At 40.4% G+C, this 21,064-nt stretch overlaps 2 protein-coding genes across 2 annotated transcripts; one reads left to right on the top strand and one right to left on the bottom strand.

The window, feature by feature from the left end:
* The first annotated feature begins 8,280 nt into the window (after window positions 1–8,280).
* On the top strand, window positions 8,281–10,548 carry msx1a (muscle segment homeobox 1a). The gene is made up of 2 exons (XM_026168478.1): window positions 8,281–9,001; window positions 9,206–10,548. Exons 1-2 carry the CDS (start codon window positions 8,569–8,571, stop codon window positions 9,622–9,624), a joined length of 852 nt encoding a protein of 283 aa, XP_026024263.1. The 5' UTR covers window positions 8,281–8,568; the 3' UTR covers window positions 9,625–10,548.
* Window positions 10,549–18,781: 8,233 nt separating this feature from the next.
* Window positions 18,782–20,738, bottom strand: LOC113021725 (cytokine-like protein 1). Its single transcript, XM_026166439.1, has 4 exons — window positions 20,296–20,738; window positions 20,167–20,211; window positions 19,705–19,851; window positions 18,782–19,606 (listed from the first exon to the last, which is right to left on the bottom strand). The coding sequence occupies exons 1-4, from the start codon at window positions 20,440–20,442 to the stop codon at window positions 19,505–19,507; spliced, it is 441 nt and encodes a 146-aa protein (XP_026022224.1). The 5' UTR covers window positions 20,443–20,738; the 3' UTR covers window positions 18,782–19,504.
* Window positions 20,739–21,064: the final 326 nt, after the last annotated feature.

The following is a 21,064-nucleotide window of genomic DNA, read 5'->3' as shown; positions in this document are numbered from 1 at the left end:
ACTGCAATATTCATTTCTGTTTTCACTTAAATATGGCTTAGAACTGCATTTACAAGGTGCCCGTGCAAAGCGTGCAAAAGCATTTCTTTATTAAGTGTTAGAAGCTACTGGCGTTTTATTCACCACTTAAATATACGCTGTAAAAATGTGTCAAGCAAATAGCTTGTTACAATTTTTATTGTCACACCTAACACCATTCATCCAACTCACTTTTCTCCACTGCACTCAAACAATATGAGAGGCACTAATAATCCCAGAGCCCTTCAATACATCCAACAGAAAAGATTATTTAATGATTAAAAGCATTTTCTTACATATGCTCACATATGCTGTGTCACTTTCACGCACACCTAGACCTCTTTGGAAACCTAAACTTACTCTTGTTTTCTTAGACCCCACCCACCCACCCACACACACACACACACACACACACACACACACACACACACACACACACACACACACACACACACACACACACACAAATACACAACCCTGCCTATAAAGTCCAAAAAGAACACAAATAAAAGGCCAAGACCATAAATAAACACAAGAATTTGTAAGGTTGACTTTTGCAATTAGGACTGCAAGGGAAAATATATCTCAGAGAAACATTTTAATGAGCTTCAGCTAAGTAGCTGTGCTTTCTGAAAAAAAAAAAAGCAACCCAGTAATGCATCATCACTCAAAAGCTGGTGCAGAGAACATTCTTTAGAATGTGAGATATTTCTCCCGTGTCCAGTGATGGCTCAGTAAAAGAGCCTTGGGCGTCATAAAACCTGAAGGCAATTAAAAGCGGTGATTTTTCACCACCGTTTCTAAATTCTGTAGCAATTAATCTGCCCAATTTGATTAGGAAAGGCACAAATTAAACAATAAAGACCTGTCTAATGAGGGATTAATTATGGGTAGCAGGAGGGGAGTGAAACCGAAGCACCAGCCATGTGTCAGTGTCTCCTGCAGACAGCGCAGGGCCATAAGGAAGACAAAGAGGCTCCTCGTCCATGTGGTCCTGCACTGATAGGGCCCCCCTCATCACAGATCAGTAGATCCACAGCCCATGAAGCCCGTAAATGGCTGGGCCATAATTGAAAGTGCCAAAATCAATGTGTTGACAGGCCTTGATTAAATTAAATATGTCTCCCATAGGAGAGGGGTGGGCCTGTGGAAGGAGGTGGGTGCAAGCGCTGCCGCTCGAATGAGCTCACTCACTGAGAAGCTGTGACTCCAGGGGCATCATGGAGTATGTGACAACCTTATTTAGAAAGCTAACATGGTTTGACATCATAAAACAGACAGAAAGGCAGAGGCAATGGTGGTGCTCTGGTGGAGATGTCTTTTTTTTATAAACACCTTTTTAAAAAAAATCCTTTCAGAGCTCAATTTCCAAACATTAAAAAAAGAAAAATCTTAATATCCTTGATCTGTAATTTTTAAAAAATCACACAATGTTTGCAGTTATGCTACAATAATTGAACAGGATGAGCCATCTTTAAGACCTTTAGGAGGGATTTACTGTGTATTGCTGGTGTCAGTTATTCAGTATTTTACTGTAAAAAAAGCAACTTAATCTTAAATCTTCAGTGTGATTTTGGTGGCTTTAAAACACTGCTGAAGTTCAACATCTCAACAACAACTTGAACATACTATATTAAACTGTCTTGTATAGTTTATTCAAATATTTCCAACCAATCAGACCGCACTCTTGTACTTTTCTAAGTGTCCTTCATCCTTTTGCTTGCTTGTGACCTTATAGTGTGTTCAGTGTGAACAAGTCTGCCTAAAACTTCTGATTTGTCCATTCTTTTTCCTCCCTCGGGTCCATATTAGCTGAATTTGTAAAACATCCTCCTGCATTCCTGCAGCTCACATGGTCTTTTTGCTCCCCGCTACAACACACGGATCTGTTGTGTCTTTTGTTCTTTAATTTGAGCCTGCCGGCCACAGGAGAAGTCAGAGGCAAAGGACATCACCTGTATATAAAAAAAGCCAAACTCCTCATCATTTCAGGCTTTGCCCAAATTTAAAGGATTAGGCAGCCAGAGTCAGTAAAGGGTCACTGACAGTGTGTTCCTCTGGGTGGAGGCAAGCGGAAGGCTGGGGTGGGTTAGATGTGATGGTGATGGGGAGCTCCGAGAGGCTCAACCCCCTCTGGATAAACTTGAGTTTCAGACTGTTGAGACTTGTGAGATTAGGATGGAGCCAAGTCTGCTACGCTGTGATCTGAAAGACAGGGCACACAGCGGCTCGCCATCTACAGCACAACTTCCCAGACAAACCCCCTGCTTCTGCCCCCTCCTTTATTTGTTTAGGTTTGCTTTTCTTTGGTCAGCTCTATAAAGCGGCAGAGAACAACCCAAAATGATGGGCTTAAGGTTTTTGTGAGCATTGGTTTATGTACGTGGTGTCACTGGAAGGACAAGGCAGAGATTTTTGCAGTGATATTTTTAAAAAGGCCGAGCCACACACACCACTGTCTAAATCCCATGATTGCATTTCAAAACTGATTTGTATCTCATGTCAGTTCCCACAGAATTAATTTTCAAAACAAATAACTATGACCACTTTTCTTCCTTATCTTGATGAAAATTGAAAATGATTGTGATGTGATATGTGTTGGAGGAGCAAATTAGTGATGATGTCCACAGAGGAGATAATAATAAGTGCCATTAAAACAAAAACAGGAGTAAGTGAAACGAGTGATTAGATAATGATCACAGTGAGACAATTTGTTTATTTAAAATAGTGTAAAAAGATTACTAAAGATCATGTGTGGTTACCAAAAATAAATTACAAAAACAATTACTGTATTTATATTCTAGTATTATTATAATAAAAAGTGTAATAATAATAATAATAATAATAATAATAATAATAATAATAATAATAATAATAATAATAATAATAAATCAGTTTGTTTTGAGCGTTGTGAATTAAGGGTGACAGTGTTTAAATGCTCTACATCATTTACTTCATTATAAAGGTTTTTTTTTCTTCATTTCCGATTACAGGAACGATTTGTTGCTTAAACTACTGCTTGTTATGCGCTTATTAAGCATTTCATTTAAGACTCTATTCACTTTCTAATCAACAAGAGGCTCGGCGTTTGAAAAGCCCAAATGACGGACTTATCAAAACAAATCCCACGATTTGCCATTAGTTAATCAATCCATATAGATATCATATTACCCAGGCCAGTGATTTGCAAATGATTTTTAGTATGCTTCCTGTTTAATGGCGTGAAAGAAATAAAGGGGCGATAATTCAATTTCACACCAGTACCTCGGGTAATTGAGATGTCTTTGACTGAACGATGAAACGCTGTAAATTTAAAAAGCCGCAGTTTTATCTAAGTTTTACAGAGCGATGAACGCCATGGACGGTCACTGATAGCGCCGTGCTATCAGTGTGATTTTAAAGTCATGCGGAGGTCATGGTGTGAGACACAGAGAGGCTATCTGCCCCAAGGCGTATGTATCAGTAATTGTCAGTGTGTGTGTGTGTATATATATATATATATATATATATATATATATATATATATATATATATATATATATATATATATATATATATATATATATATATATATATATATATATATATATATATGATTATACTTATTATAAACGAATTATAGTTTATAATATTATAAACTAATAATAATGATAATGATACACATAGGCCCATGTTGGAATTTATCCCTTGGACTTCAGTATTGATTTTTTTTTAAAGAACAATCAAAAGTACTTAAAAATAAAAGTCAAACTCACTAAACAGTTCCAGAAGTAGGCTACGGTGAAATTAAGCCGATATTGCTGTCTGATAATCATCAATCAAAAGTTATCGTATTTAAATGTTAGCCCTAAATTTTGATACTCCATCACTGAAAAAAGTGCCCAAAGTCTAGTACCGTTCATTTTTTTTACAATCAAACTCATTAGTAAGCGTGTTACTCTAAACTGTGTTCTTCCCTGTGGGGCCCGCAGGTCTTAAATAACCTCAGTGACAGCGCCGTCGCGGTGCTGGTTTTTGATTAGCGCATGAATATTTTAACAGATCGTGACGCGGTCACAGGTGCGTTTAACTTAGTGCTGCTGCTGTGGTTTTAACACAAACAGGACCGTTTGAGCCAAACACCCAAGCTGTTTTACAATCCACTGATATGCCTGTATGAGAAAAACAAGTGCCGAGCGAAGCGTGCCGTTTTTTTCTACATCATACGATCATATGAGAGGGAGGGGTGCGACTGTCATTTGCAGTAGGCTACTTGCAGTTTGGTTGCGGGGGTATCAGTGCTAAGCAGACAAGCTTGAATCATCATAAATCCTGATATTTCTTTTTAGAGAGTCTCCTTTAACAACATGCTTCCTCCTCCTCCCCGGGGATGGAGGCGACAACCGGGACTGAAAACCCCACTCTCCCTTTTTTTTGCCCTGAACCGCAAGAAGGTTTTCATCAACACCGCGGGGACGCATTCATCCTGCCTGTCAGCCGGGGAAAGGTGAGGGAGATGAATGGGGAAGAGAGTTCAGTAAGCTGTGCATCTGATGGACTCGGAGAAACAGGCATGTAACAGAAACAACAATTGTCTTTATTTCTTCTCCATAACCCGCACGCAGTCGTTGAAATCGCTGCCAAGCTGCAAACGCACCTATCGCCGTCAGCTCGGCACGGCTTCACATTTGGATCTGATCTGATTTCTCTGTGCTCTCTTTTCCACGCTATTCCACGGGGCATGGCTGCTTTAAAGACGAGCCCTTTGTGATTCTCTGAGACACCAGCGCACGATGATTACAGGATATATAATCATCCTGTTTATTGTTTAATTTTTCACCCTGACTTACACGGTAAACACACACACACACACACACACACACACACACACACACACACACACACACACACACACACTGAAATAACTAAAATACAATGACACGAAATGCATGACTATTCAACGTTCATGTTTTCCAAAATGCTGAATTTGCGTAATTTTTCCAAATGCATGTTTTGATGGGGACCACACTCTTCTTCTTACTTTTATTCAATTTTACTTTTTTAAAATCATGATCGAGACAGTCTTTGTTATGTTATTTATTTCCTGTTCAAAGTTATATAAGCTTACATGTTTAAGCTTAAAACATGTAAGCTTTAAGATTTAATCAGACTATTATGTTAGAAGCCTTGGCTTGGATGGGTGAGCGAGGTTTGACAGAATTAAAAACCGTCTTCAGAAAAAGGAGACTTGCGAACTTTGGATGAGTACACCTGCTAAAGCGACTGAACCACCAGTCTGCAGAGTGTCAATTGCATCTTAAGCTTAAATGGCCGTGAGGCATTGTTACTTAGCGGCAGCAAAGTGCCCCGATCCGCCTGATTGCGCTAATTGCTTTGAAATGGGATACATTACGTATCATTACGGAGACCTTGGGCGGGACTGCCGGCTGTTCCTTTCATCTCTCTTAGGTGCATCACGAAGTCGCCATCCAATTAACTCAAAGCCACTTAATGTTACAGGTCAGGCGTTCTGATAATATTTATCCGGACTTCATCGTCGCTGATGGAACCTGTTCGTTTCCAAAAAAAATCAAGATTTTAGCAGTTATACTCACGCGCGCGATGTCACGATCCCCAGATGAAGGTCGAGCAAACTTTTTTTTGCCTCGAAATGCCTTTTGACGTGGACTCTGTCTTTTATGTCTTTACAGTCTAAACGGACAGACCTTGCATGAAAAGGGTTAAGACAACTTTCAGAGCGGGCAACAATAGGCCTTTGTCGGGAGTCCCTGCCTCCTCACTAGGAATCAGAGGTAGTTTATTAAGTTAAATAAAGGCCCGATGAGCCTTACAGTTTTTTGTAACTCAACGCGGCCCTCATTTGTTGCCTCGGGATTTAAATGAAACGCTATGGTAATCGTCTTCTCCACGGCATATCGGTCTTTCTTTCTTTTTTTCTTTTTTTAAGGTCACTGTTTGGGATGCTAATTGCATCAACATTGTTTGCCAGCACCGCCGGCCCTCTGTTCACAAGGCAAATTAATCGGAAACAATGACACTGCAGCGTTCAGGCACCGCGGGGGTTAATTGTGACTTTATTAAAATCATAGTTTTCTGAGATATGTGAGGAAATAGTGTCTGGTGTGCGAAGCGCGCACACCAGACACTATCTGTCAATAGCTGATGGATATCAGAAGATCGTTATTATCGCGTGATTGTGGTCACTAAAGCAAAAACACACACTCCCTGATCACAGACCCGTGTTATTAAAAGTAAAACAAAACATCCGTTACTTTCATAGTGGACATCACCGGGAAAAAAGCAGGTTGAACCTCAATGCTGTTCACTTTAACTTTATTGTGTGCCTATTTGTGTTTGCGCACACTTATTTGAGGACTCGCTGTTTATTAAGAGTGCGGGTTAAGTGTTTGAGCCCCAAGCAGAGGGGACCTCAGTCGGATATAGGAGACCCCGGTGTGACTTCAAAAGCTTCCAGAAACGATGCCACTCGCTTCAGGTTTGAGGTTTGAAGTGTTTCCAAACACACAACAGCTCCACGTGGAGACTCCTACCTGCACAGACACGCACACACTGACTGACACACAGGATGTGCAGCTGAGGTGATGATAAATGGTGACGTGCGCGTTACGCGTTTCCATTTTATATGCTCTAAACCCCAAAACAGCAACCAGGCTTTAAAAATGAAAGTGACAACCGGAAATCAGTCGAGACAGACCTGAAGTTTAACTGATCATTTGAATGATTTTATATTGTTTTTCAGGATCCATCATTTCTCTGAAACTATCATTCACACACAGCGTGGGCTCCTTGATATGTACTGACGGCAAGCCTCAGTGAACAGCAAATTATTAACTCATCGGCTTTACTTTGTCGTTAACAGCTGGCAAATCGCTGATGAATGTTATTTGCACCGTTCATGCGAAGGAAACATTTGCATTTTTAACCATGACTACAGCACAACATGGATTTTCCGGATTTCCCTCCCTGAGACTGTTTCGAGGTCTCAGCACCCTACACAGTCCCGCACCGAGTCATGACAACTCGTCTCCTCAGGGATCCGCGGTCTGACGCGTATCTTGGGAAACACTTGCACCATGGAATCCCTTTCAGCGAGGATACGCGCTCACAAGTAACCTTCCGTGGGCGCTGACCTTTTCTTCTGAGAAGCCTGCTATTACACGACTATAGCTCTCATTTGAATGGATGGAAATAGCGTGCGATCGGCTGAGAGAAAACTAATTTTTCAGGCTGAATGGCTCAGTGTCCCCGGGCTATAGGACGGATAGAAGGAGGAGGCGGTGCCGCGCTCTCGGTGCGGGTTCAACTTTTTCAATAGTCTCCCTAAAACGTGGGGCGCTTTGATCCGTGCCGCTGCTGGCGCCTAAAAACAACATAAGTTGTCTGCCCATTAGGAAGACTGACAAATCTTGACAGATTGTTAATGCCTGGCAGTTAGCAACGCAGGAGCCATCACGAGAACTGACTGCGCTCAAAATCAATCACTAAATACATCAATTAAAAAAAGGTAATCTCTTGCCTGTCTTTACTCCAAAGGTTTGTGAATTTCTGGGATTTCTTTTTGAATATTATATTTACAAATGCGTGCATCCAGTGAGGCAGGGCTGTGCTCCCCCCCCCCCCCTTTTTTTTTTTTTTAAATGCAGGGGGAATAGATAGCTTTAGTGGGTTTATATAAAACCCCCTCTTCGTGGAGTGGCCAGAAAATGAGAGGGTATGCGAGCTACATCTAGGCAAATCAATGACAGTTTAAAATATCTCTCCCTGGCTCCCACTGATCATCAGTTTTCAGGGTTTCTTTTTTTTTTTACTTTAAGGGATGGAGTCAAAGATGGGGAAAAATCCCACTGACACCCCCCCTCAAGCCCGATAATTACCCCTAAATGACTGCGAAGGCCTGTGTGTTTCAATCTGATTAGAGCCCCCGCAGCCATCAATAAACTGCGCACTCCAAAAGGGGTGCGTGGCACAGAGGGAGGAAATTGTTGTGCAACAGTCAGGACTTACCTAAAGCACTGCGAGGCCAAAGTGGAAAATGGGTCGACCCAGTCAAAATGTTTGAGACTGTATATTTGTGTTATCAAACATGGCAAACGAGTAGGGGCAATAATAGAAGGAACCCACACGCCTTTAAACCACCCTTGGCTTTTCATGGTTGGAGCTTTACTCACTAGAATGGTAGTGGTGGTGGAGTGATTGGGGGCGAGGGGGTGGGGTGTGGGGTTGATGAAACCACACTCCATCAAGAGTTTTGTCGTGTTTATGTTTATCTGACATTGGTTGTTGCAAAAAAAAGAAGAAGAAAAAAAGAAACTTTCTTCAGCCCCCTTTCACTCCGGGTCCAGCCCACGTCTTCCCTGATTGGCTGCCTCTCTGTCCACGTCTGCCTTATTATAGGAGCTGCGCTCCAATTTGGCCACACAAACATGAGGATACCGTCACATTAGGGCAGCACCGCACCAACTCAATAGCATCTCTTCCCCACGACACTGCTTTGTAACGAGTCGTTTCAGCGGTGCCGGTCGGCCTTGTATGGCCCCATCGATATCCATGTCCGCTCTGGCTGCTGGTTTGAAGGCTGAAGATATTTCTCCCCGCTCGGTTCTCGTCAGCAGAGGCGAAATGCAGACCAGCTTGAGTCCCACGGGGGAGACCGGGAAGCCAAAAGTCCCTATTCTGCCCTTCAGCGTAGAGGCGCTGATGGCTGACAGGAAACCCAGCAAAGAGGTGCCATCGCCGGATCCTGCTTCTGTAGCCGGGACGTCCCAAGTGCTGGGAAAGGGGGCGCGGATGGGTTCTTTTGGTAGCCTGGATACACCAGTCTCGACTTTACCTATGAGCTCTACATTTTCAGTGGGCGAGATCATGAACATGCCCGAAGACGTGCTGATTAAACCCGAGAGCCCGGACAGTAAAGACAGGACTTCGTGGATACAGAGTCCACGCTTTTCTCCCACATCTCCAAGTAAGTTTAAGTTTCAGTTAAGTTACTAAATTAGAATTTAAAAATGTCTCTTAGCGATATAAGCATATGTAAGCGAGAATATCTAGTTTTTTTCTCTTGGTATTGTGTTTTACATGTCTGTAATACTTTCTGTTGGTCTTGTGTTGATCTGGCATTGCGCGTCGACACCAGAGTTTTGAATTAAATCGTTCTGTCTTCCCATAGGAAGGTTGAGTCCTCCTGCCTGTCCACTGCGAAAACACAAGACGAACAGAAAGCCCCGGACCCCCTTCACCACATCCCAGCTGCTCGCCCTAGAGAGGAAGTTCCGCCAGAAGCAGTACCTTTCTATCGCCGAGCGCGCAGAGTTCTCCAGTTCTCTCAACCTGACGGAGACCCAGGTTAAAATCTGGTTTCAGAACAGAAGAGCTAAGGCCAAACGCCTGCAAGAGGCAGAACTTGAAAAACTGAAAATGGCAGCAAAGCCTATGCTGCCTCCAGCTTTCGGGATTTCCTTTCCTCTCGGTACGCACGTCCCCGCGTCCTATGCAGGGTCGCATCCGTTCCAGAGGCACTCGCTGCCGGTTTCTCCGGTTGGACTGTACGCCGCTCACGTCGGATACAGTATGTATCACCTCGCTTGACAAGGACGGAGGACGAGCGCAACGAGCAGCGGGACGCAAAGGGGGGGTTAAGGATGTTTTGTGAGGGCCCCTATTCAGAGGGGACCCCTTTGGACCAGTGAGGTGACACTGCACCACATAAAGAAGCATCCTGGTGCCGAGGTCAGTGTCACACCTTGTCAGGTGAGGGCGAGGCTTCTTCACAGACCCCCCCCCCCTTCTGAGGCTCTTGAAGTTTAGGCACTTCTCTAGACCTCGCCAGTAAGTTCCCACACTGCACAAATAATCCAACTTTAATTCGTCATTTAATGTCAACTGTGTTGTACCGAAATGAATTTGAACGAAGGAGAACATAAACAATGTAAAATCTTATTTGAATAAATAGGATGAGACTTTAAATGACTTTAAGGTGGACATTTTTGCGGCGCGGAGGTAGAAAACAGCTTAAACCTGTAGCCCTATGGTATATCACTAATGGACTTTTAAGTATGGACTGTAGTGCTGTGGCCACACAGCTCACTCCTTCGCGAGTGCTTACAGCCAGGTGAAAAGGCGAAAGGGCTGCACATCAGAGACTATGCACCAAAAAAAACTTTAGGCTGGGCTTTTTTTTAATTGCATCTGTAGGCTGCTGCCACACCACAACATCCATACTTTTCATTTTCTTTCTTTCTTTTTATTGCATTCATATCAATGCGTAACTATAGTGGGTTACTAAATCCAGTATAGGTGAGTGCTCTTTTGTGAATTTTGAAAACCACAGCATTTTTTTTATTGTTATTTTTATTATTTTCTTATGACAGCACTGTCTGTTGTCGGATTGATTCCCTTCGGAAGGGATAATTGTACTGTAAAATAATGTATATTTGAAGAATATCCTCATTTATATTATGAATATATTTGTGACATAACTTAACAATAAATTGTTTATTCTTTTTTCACTGAGAGGTTGCTCGTTTTGACTGACAGGATGCACACTGTTGCGCCGACGGTGAGGCAAATTACTGTAAGGAACTTTAGTCAGTATTTAATCTTTTTAACGCCTTAATGAACAGAAAAAAATATTTCTTCTACTTCAAAAAAATCTATCAGGTCTATTAAGGAGTAGAAATTAAAAAACAGGCTTCTAATGAGCTCGATGACTTCAACATTTAATTATTATTTTTATTTTAAAACGTCACAGGGACGATTAAAGGCTTCACGTGACCCATACTGACAGAGTGACAATAGAAAGTCCCACATTTGCTTTAGTTTTCCTTGCAGTTGAGCCTGTCACACTCACTGTGCGCTCCGGCTGGTGTGCGCTGTGAATTTAAACTTGTCACATGGCATTTGGTGGAATGTATTGCTACAGCTGTCGCCTCTCGCTTTGAAACAACTAACCTAGATTTTGTTGGCGCCAGAAGAGTTTAGAGGGGGTGGAGATTGCGGGAGAGGAAGAAAGAGAAAGAGAAGGGGGTGAGACAACCAGTTGTGCTGACTTCAAAACACGCCGATAAATATTGGGAGATTGCTTCTCCGGGGCTAAACTCCTCGTAAACTATCCGCTTGAGTGTCATTATGTGCATTTAGGGTGTAAAACGAGCCAGGTGACACCTCGTTTTGAGGGGGAAGACAGGGTGTCAGGAGCCATGTGGCACATAAAGAAAACATCTTAACCTGAATTTGAACACCGGAGTCATTTTCTGCCATTTTCTGCGGATCAGATAAAGGAGGAGGAGGTGGAGAAGGGGTGGGGGGGATTACAGGCCACTCCACAGCAGTTTTAAAGGCTTTCTTTTGACTTCCCTGCCATTCAAGCAGGGGTTAAACTCGAGTAAAATAATTGCTGTAATGAGCAAAGGCAATCTGCCACAGACAGAGGCCGGCTCCAGCGTGGCTGTAGCTCCAGGCAAGGCGGAACTTTTATCATTCCTAAAATGTCAACGGGGGACTGGGACGGGCAACACTCCTCAGTGCGCCGTGATTTCCTCCTCCTCAGTTCTGAAAGGTTTCTGTCCTGGAAAGTGTTCCCAAAGAGTTTCCCATTTATTCAGGCACTCTCAAAGACACGTTTCTCCTTCGGCTTCGAAGTTTTTGCAATATTACAGCTTTCAGTCTGAGTTTAAGGTAAAGTGTTTTTTTCTTTCGATTTGATTTATACCCGTTTTTTAAATTTCATCTATTTTTCTCAGATAATCTCCAGTCCGTCCATGAGGGATGAATTTATACATAATCCCCGACAATAGGTTCAAATCACACGGATGAACGCTCTATGTGAAAAAGAAGAGAAACTTGACACAAAAGAGCCTAAGGGGATCGGCCGATTCTTTGAAACTCTTTCATTCTTTTGTCTCCAGCACTCTATCTTGCCAGGAGCCAAACAGAAAACAAAAGTCACTTGTTTAGATCATCCAAAAGATCACAGGAGGCTGTTTGACTCCGTAGTAAAACCTCTTGATCCTCACGAAAGAAAAATGGGTTATTAGATGCCGTCAAAGCAGCCTGGATAAATGATTAAGGAATGGGCCCTTTACTCTGCATTACTTTTTCATGTGGGGTAGGCCTGCGTTATGTGGCTCTTTGGGCTGAATTATTAAATGAAGTATCTCAGAAAAAAAAATTCATATCACACAATTCGTGTTAGTCCCGATCAATTACGACGATCAGTGTGAATTTGTAGTTTTAGGAAACAGCGAACTGAAAAAACGCCGACTGGCCTTTCGTTGAAGCGTATTAAGCCATGAATATGGGTTAAACTGGTTGTTCTCTTTATTTTCAAAACGATACAATTCATTATTTTACCCGTATGCTACTTGATCATTAAAGAAGCTTAGAGAATAAAACCAAGTAGAGATTATGAAAGCACTTACATTTGAGTTAAAGAAAGTTCGGAAATTTGTTACTGTAATTTGATGTTGTTTTCTAAATAAATACAATTATGGTACAACTGTGTAAATGATTTGAAAATGTCTGCACATTAAGGGTATCGATTTTTATTTAAAAAAAAAGACCATATATTTTTAAATACAAAAAGTTAGAGTGTTACCAAGATATGCAATATTGCAAATGTTATAAACAACAAGTGTAAAGAACGATGCTCACAATAGGCTATTGTTATTACTTAAAAAATAAATAAATACGGAGACATTTTGACCTTACACCTTTTTAAAGCCAAAATCCATAAAATCTGAAACCCCCCCAACTTTTTTCAGGTACCACAACACCATCTACTGTTCGCAGAGTAACATAACACAGCCTGGTTTGTTCCAGTAATAATAATAATAACTGCAAAGTTTGACCTAACCAAAACCATCCATTTAAAACGCATGAATTACTACTTAATACACAATGCGATTATTCATATTTTGTTTCGTGGTAAGCCTTTGGTTCTTTTCAACTTAAACGTTTATTTTCTTAGTGAGCAAAATAAATTATTATTATTATTATTATTATTATTATTATGAATAACAATAATATATTAAAGCTATTTTCGAAATACTTCTGTTAAAACTGTTAAAAGAAACATTTCGTGGGCGCTTGTTGAGGATTGATTGTAGTAACAGATAAACTTTTAACGCATTTAACTCCCATATTAATAAGTTAATGTTATGTGATTTTTTTTCTTAAAAATAATTAATTGAACTCCGAGTAATGTCAAATACGCATCCATGCTCTGTAACTAAAGGCAGGATTTAAAGTGGAATGTAACATGAAAGGAGATGGAACCCTAACATCCGCTCTGATGTGAGCGCCAGTAGATTTTTGTTTTTCTTTGTGCACAGACTGTGTTCAACTGTTTTCATGGATTTAGCCAACTGGAGTCTGCGATATATTAGCACCTATTATATGAGCTATCATACGATCATGACTGGGTTCCATTCCTTAACCAGTTTCAGTTCAGTATAAAGGCGGAATTTGGCAATAGAAACTATACAGAGCATCATCAGATTGCTACCTTCAACCTAATCTAATAGTGACCATGGACACCGCAGCCTGTCCTGCACCAGGAAAAATCACTGTAAACGGTACTGTAACTTAGCATGCTTTTCCTACTTTAAGTTAAAGTATTTAATTTCTTTAAAAAAACAAAAACAAAAAACAAAAATATCTACAAATCCAGTGTCAAATAGGAAAAACAGAGAAAATAAATTTCATCTTTGGCAAATATCACTTGCTGATAAGTTCTTACATTTTTAAAACACTTTCTCTCTCCTGCCCTGTCTTTTTTTAACCTATTTCCCCATTAGAGTGAAGCTAACAAACATATAGCTATTAATTAACCCACGAATAAAGGCCTCAGCAATAGTGTGAAACCCTTCAGTGAAAACTAAAAGATTAGGACAATATTAATGTTAGAAAGCTCGTAAAAAAGATGACTATTCAACCCAAATTTGCGGGAATTTATGGGAATAAAATGAATTTACAAAAGAGAATATTTTTTTTAAAAGTTCAATAATCTCTCAGTAGTAGTTTGGCATATATGACGGTGGGCGTATATGCGCTCACAGGATCAGATTTTATATCAGTTTCATTTAAATATATTTATTTTAAACCAATAGTTTATCAATTAGTTTATCCACTGTCATCTGTTTGTCAAATATATATATATGGTATTACAAATGTTGCATGCAGAATGTGTAGATTACTGGATTACTGTCCTTCTCGCGCTTACGTGGACGGTAAGGCCCACCGGAGGGGGCAGTACCGTTTTGGCTCCGTTACGTGTCACACAGGCCCTCAATGGCCTGTGCCCGTGACCTGACTTTGCACGTGGCTCAGGTCGTTAACCACGGGGACAACAAAGAGGCCATCAGGAGTGGAACTGTTAAATGATTCGTTTACAACCACGTTTGTTGAACTGCATCGGTGCCCTGCTGACCCGAGCGAGCGAGCTCATAATCTGAACTGTGCGTTTAAAAGGTGCCTTTACTGCAGGCGTGGGAGAAACGTGGCTCTGCAGTATGAGAGTTTTGAATCGCCATGCAGCCCGAACACTACACAGCCACATTTGCCAAACAGCGTAATTATTGTAACTATCGCGTTGAGTGCGCCAGTCATCTAGTGGAAAACAAGGGGGAAACATTTTCTTATGCGCTCTAATGAGGCAGCGTTTTCTTTTAAAGTGCAATAAAAGTGCTAAATGTGATGGAAAATTGCCTGAAAACCCCGTAAACCAAACGAAATCACAAACTGCATCAGAGATCCTTTCATGTAAATAAGTTTATGATCTGTCATTTATAAGGACATTTATTTTAGCAAGGCAGACAATGATTTCTGTCACCCTTCGGCAAAGTTGTGCTTTTATTGTGCAGCATTTAACATTTTTGGTGCAGTGTCACAGGACATAAAATTGTTTAATAACTTGGCCGCATGTGGTTTAAATGATCTGTTCTCGTTTGCCTTAAAAGAAGGTGGATTCTGAGGCCCTAGAATGATGATTAACAAGCTCAGCAATTAAGCTTTATTAGCGCACTGCAGGCGGATTTCTTAAAGAGCTGTTTGCTAACTTTTTCGCCTCTGCAGGGTAGGTTAATTAGCTGTGAAGAGTTCAGACCTGATGATTCCGAATGCAGAAAATTGATCAAATAAAATGCTTATGCAACATGATCCAAACTATAAAATATATAAATGTACGAGTCATTTATATATTTATTAAAAAGAGACTGAGTATTTTTGTTAGACCCAATATTTATGATGCACAGTATTCTAGCATTTTTCAATTTTTTTTGCTTAAATTGCTTATTGCTTATTGTGTGTATATATATATATATATGTGTGTGTGTGTGTGTGTGTGTGTGTGTGTGTGTGTGTGTGTGTGTGTGTGTGTGTGTGTGTGTGTGTGTGTGTGTGTGTGTGTGCACTGAACTTCAAATGGTCCAGCTGTACTATACTTGTGAAAGAGTTTAACCCGAGTTGGGTTAGGTGGATAAAGACAGGACAAAGACACACTGTGGAAGAGAACCAGAGATTAATAATAAAAAATAATTAAATGTAGAGAGGTGTATAAACACATAGCCAGTGACTGAGTGACTGAAGAAGAAACATTCAATGCAACATAGGAATCCCCCAGCAGCCTACACCTATTGCAGCGCAACTAAGGGTGTATTCAGGGTCACCTGATCCAACCCTATCAACATACCGTATCAAAAAGGAAAGTTTTAAGCCTAATCTTAAAAGCGGAAACAGAAGAAGAAGAGTGGCCTGAAATCTGAAGGCTCTGTCTCTCATTCTACTTTTAAATACTCTAGGAACCACATGTAAACTTGCAGTCTGAGAGTGAAGAACTCTAATGGGGTGATGTGGTACTCTGATGTCATTAAGATACAATGAGACTGATTATTAAAGAACTTGTATTTGAGGAGCAGGATTTTAATTTCAATTCTAGATTTAATAGGGATCCAATGAAGGGAAGCCAATACAGGAGTAATATGCTCTATTTCTAGTCCCTGTCAGCACTCTTGCTGCAGCATTTTAGATTAACTGAAGGGTTTTCAGGGAGTTTTTAGTCCAGCCTAGAAGTAATAAATGCTGCACTGAACTAGTTTTTCAGCGCCACTCTAAAAGAATTTTATAGATATTGTGCAAATGGAAGAAAGCAGTCCTAGATATTTGTTCAAAATGTGCATTTAAGGACATGTCCTCATCAAAAAGGACTCTAAGATTCCTAACAGTGTTACTGGAGGCCAGAGTAATGCCATCCAGAGAAAGCATTTGGCTAGAAACTGCATTTCTAAGATTTTCAGGGCCTCAGTTTTATCTTAATTTAAAAGCAGAAAATTTGAGGTAATCCAGGTCTTTAAGACATTACTGTAGTTAACTAATTGGTGTGTGTTATCTGACTTCATGGACAGATAAAGTTGGGTGTCATCTGCATAGTTAATACTGATACTGCCTAAGGGAAGCATGTATAATGTAAACAGAGCTGGTCCTCGCACAGAACCCTGTGGAACTCCATAATTAATCTTAGTGTGTGAAGAGGACTCTCCGTTTACATGAGCAAACTGGAGTCTACTAAATAGATATGATTCAGACCACTGCAGCACAGTACCTTTAATATCTACAGCATGTTCTAATCGCAGTAATAAAATGTTATTGTCAACAGTATTGAACGCTGCACTGAAATCTACCAGGACAAGCACAGAGATGAGTCCACTGTCAGAGGCTGAAAGAAGATCACTTGTAACCTTCACTAAAGCTCTGAAACCAGATTGAAACTCTTCAAATAAACAATTCCACCGCATATGTTCAGTTAGCTGTTTTACAACTACTCTTTCAAGAATTTTTTAAATAAAAGCATGGATGGAAAAAGGCTTATAATTACCTAAGACGGATAGGTCAAGTGATGGCTTCTGAACAAAATGAATCAGAGGGTGATGATTGCTTAAAAAATACTGCAATTGAAAGATAAACAGTGTAAGACCCTTTAAAAGTGTTTTTTCTAGTATTACTTTCATTCAAAGGTTAGGTTTAAAAATGCATTTCTGTTGCAGATGTACAACATGTAGAATGATATAAGATGTAGAATTATAGGTCAATCAGCACCACCTTGTGACAGATCAGAGCACTGTCAAAATCCTTCTAAAGCTGAGACTTGACTATGAAACAAATGAGAACTACCTATCAAGGATAAATCCAGTATCTGAATATTAAAACCAAAGTCCCTCCAAGTCTTAATGAATAGATTGACACTGTTAGGGGAATCTTTATAATGGAGAGGTTGACTTTCTTGCCAAACTCTAAAGGAGACACCTTTCTAAAGAAGTTGAAGAAATGGGTCGCCTTTATGTAAGCTGAGGAGCAAGCTACCTTTTTGTAAGAATGCAGTGCAATGCAGTATCCCACCTGTTCTGTTTTTCTTGATTTAAATTGCTGAATAAAAAGTGAAAAAAAAGAGAGAGACAACACAGTCTAGATGTACTTATGACCAGCTGTTTTAGAGCTCAACAATACACTGAACACATTAGGTAATCTCAGTCTGTAATGTTTAAAAATGCAAATCTAACAACAAGCTGGGGTGGCATCAGGCATCGGTAAACTTGGGACAAATTTAAAACATAATACTTTACACTTGCAACATCAGATACATCAATTACTCTAAAAAATAAACAAAAAAGCAAACCTAGATCAGAATTTCAGACTACTTTTGAATAGTATTGATGTATTGATGTCAAATGAAAAATTCAAGAGCTAAATAATTCACTAGAATTTTCAACTGGTTTCTTTCATGAAGCATGTTCCTGTTTTGGCCATTCTTTCTGTGACTTGACAGTGAAAGAAAAGAGCAACTTTGTCATGTAAAAATAATTAAGCCTCTTGTCTTTTGTCAAAAAATTTAAATGAGAATGTCTAATAGGTAATGCTGTACCTTACAGGTAATTTCAAGCACTCCATTTTATTTTTACACTGATATGAACGGAAACCAAGGACTTGCATCGCCACAGAGGCCGGCATTCAAAACACCATGACCTCATCCAAAATGACTCATAAAGCAGATCTATTCATAATTGTTTGAATGACATCCAAGCAGTAATATAGGGCGCTGAGAAAAGTGCTGTATACATAAAAAGCAAAATTTCAGCCTGTGATGAGAAAACAGTTTCACACTTTGAAAAATGTATGTGAAAAGAGGACAACTTTTTCTTGTACATTTTAGTTTTGAAAGGTCAACAAATCCCAGAATTCTTTTCTGTCTGTATAAATTAACAAAAGTAGGAGATTTTCCGTAGGTTGGTTGTGTGGTTTCAGCAACAGAGGGCAGCAAAGGCCACAACTCACATCTGGGAAGAACAGTCTTGAAAATCCAAGATTTCAGCATAATTATTTGTCCAAGTAACCTTGTGTGGCCAAAACGCCAAAATGAAATAAAAAGTCATTTTGTCTGTGGATTTCTTTCAGTCACAGTTAATGGGTCACATTTCAAAACACATTCACCGCTTACTGAAGAGACAAATGACACAGTGGTAACTCAATACAGAACAGCTTTAAATAAAAAACAAAAAGCTTTCTAATTAAGTTAAATTAATCAATAAGAGCTGAATGAAAAATAAGTTAAGAGTATGAATAATGTTTTCAGGGAGGGCTCCTCTGCTGACTCACCCTCCAGTTCTTTTCTTTTTGTTTTTATAATCCCTTCTTTCCAAAAACAACTGGTAGACATTTTTTTAATAACTCTGAAGAACAAATCAACAAGGGCATGAACTCTGACACATAAAGAGAGGGTTTATTGCATATGTGGGTAATCATGGGTAAGTACTCATAAAAGGCAGTGAGTTTCTCTCTCTGACAGTGATACATCTGTTATTTTACATTCAGTCTGCTTAATGCCGTTGATCCATGATATTCATTCAGCATGAGTACAAGCAGCAGAACTGACACAACTCTTTCAAACCCTATCAGAAGGAACATACTGTACAAGCATGGCTTAGATATCTATTTCTTGCATAACACTTTCCCCACCATGTTCAGGTCTTCAGATGTTTACAAAATGCGTTACAGTGCTCCCTCAAATACGTGTTTGTCAGGCTACAGGTTGCGACAACAACGATATATTTCTCTTAATGACACGCGGAGCTTTGATCAGCCCTGGTAAGTAAGCAGCGGTTAAGGCTGGCTCCCTTGGTTTGTTATTTCAAGGTTTTCATCGGCATGGTTGGCATTCAGCAAATTTCCTGTGGAAAGTTCTGCACTCCTTGCTGGAATGTAGCCATGCATGTCCAATAACATGAGTATGTACCCAACTGGGTACAGTGTGAAGCAGCACTGCGTGCACTACCAAAGCCTTATGATGTGTTTATGCTGCATCTGATACACTTTAGTATGTGGTGTTTATGGTGCATGTTCTACCATTCTACGTGTTGTTACTGTGGTATTTATATGAATGTAACAGCAGCGTATGCCCGGATATCTGTGTTTTTGTTGATCATCTGTCCTCTTGGAGCAGCTGAAGCCTGTCCTCTGCATAGTAAGGACTGGTGTTTCCAGTATCAATAGCCTGGCAGTCGTCTGTGAAAAACACCAAGTCCTGCCAAGAAACAAGAAACAAGAAACATGTGGTGTAGCTGCTCTACTTGAAAACATAAAAGCTCAAAAAGAAACCCACACACACTGCGGAGTGCTTACCCGATAACAGATTCTGGTGATGATGCTGTAAAGGTTCTGGATTTTGCGCTTCAGCAGAACCATTCTGGGTTTCTCTCTGCAGTACTGGTTGGGATGGTTCAACACCACGTAAAGAAAGTCACGGAGCTTGGTAGTGATGCAGGAGTTCTGGAGTCATGAAACAAGTATTTACATTCAATCTCCAAGAGAAATACTTTTTTTTTTCTCTTTTGCACAGCGCAGCTGTCAAACTGCAAACATTTGCACATCAGGTCAAATCAAAGCTTAAGATTTTGTGCCTCGGGCATTCTCAATGCACATATCCAAACTGTACAAATTTGCCACAGGAAATATTTGTCGTCTGCCAGTTTAACAGCTAAATTAGTCAGTTGATTTTGTATTAAATTGATACATTTAGCGCTTCATTTACTGGGAAATTATACAGTAAGAGAAAATTGAACATTTAAAAAATTAACAACTTACATGCACGTCCAGGAAGATGGCAGGCAGAATCTCAGCACATGTTTTCTGCAACCCAGCAAACATGAGCGTTGAGTTAAATAACTGGTGGCATCAAGATGCCAAAAGCGCCAAAAACGTAGACTCTCTTACCGTGCGATGAGAAGTGTGTATTTTATCCAGCAGCATCATGATTTCTTTGCTCAGGTCGAGAGCTCTGGAGTAGCAGGTCGGAGGTGTGCACTCCGACAGCCACACGAGGCTGGAGAGGCACAGGAGAGCTGCGAGTCCCAGCTTCATGTCGGATAACGCTCTGCAGGACTGGACTGGTAGAGGCTGTCAAGTAGTACAGAGGAGGGCCGGCTGCTGTTTTAAGGATGGAGTGGAAGAAAAAAAACACGTAGGATGACGTGGAGGAGCAGCACAGCTCACACAAAAAAACCCCAAAAAGACATTTGGGATCTTCTGCGTTGTGGAGAGCAAATCAGCCATGTCTAAATAGCAGCGGTGACTGATTTCTCCCTGCTGACAATGGGCGGACGGATTTTGCGGTGTTTTCTGTCCTACTGCCCGTCATTACATAAAAGCAAGATATTAAGGAGAGCTATTAATCAAAGACTAAAGTCAGCCACTTTGTACGTTAAATCATCTGACCTGCAGTCACGAAGTTCATTAGTAGAAATCACAGGTGTGAGCGTGTTTGGAAACTTTGTATCCGTTTGTCCAATGTAGGGCTTTTAACACAGATGTTTGAAAGTAGCAGCTTTCTCATTAACACACAGCTACAAGGTTTCACTTTGGCATGTTCCTTTCTCCTATTATTGATTAGTGAAGTTTTGCCTTTTGGGAAGATGTTTAGGACAACATAACAATTTATTACTCAACCAGTCATTTCTGACCAGCTTATTAGCAATCTGAATTA

This window comes from Astatotilapia calliptera, chromosome 5 (assembly GCF_900246225.1).
Source record: "Astatotilapia calliptera chromosome 5, fAstCal1.2, whole genome shotgun sequence".
NCBI classification, from domain to species: domain Eukaryota; kingdom Metazoa; phylum Chordata; class Actinopteri; order Cichliformes; family Cichlidae; genus Astatotilapia; species Astatotilapia calliptera.
This window is presented reverse-complemented; position numbering and strand designations above follow the sequence as displayed.

Bases quoted from the DNA above. Each gene is read 5' to 3' on its own strand.
- msx1a (XM_026168478.1), top strand. From the start codon at position 8,569: ATGGCCCCATCGATATCCATGTCCGCTCTGGCTGCTGGTTTGAAGGCT. The intron at 9,002-9,205 runs GTAAGTTTAAGT...GTCTTCCCATAG, and splicing joins CTTTTCTCCCACATCTCCAA to GAAGGTTGAGTCCTCCTGCC.
- LOC113021725 (XM_026166439.1), bottom strand. From the start codon at position 20,442: ATGAAGCTGGGACTCGCAGCTCTCCTGTGCCTCTCCAGCCTCGTGTGG. The intron at 19,852-20,166 runs GTAAGTTGTTAA...TCATGACTCCAG, and splicing joins CCATCTTCCTGGACGTGCAT to AACTCCTGCATCACTACCAA. The intron at 19,607-19,704 runs GTAAGCACTCCG...GTTTCTTGGCAG, and splicing joins TCACCAGAATCTGTTATCGG to GACTTGGTGTTTTTCACAGA.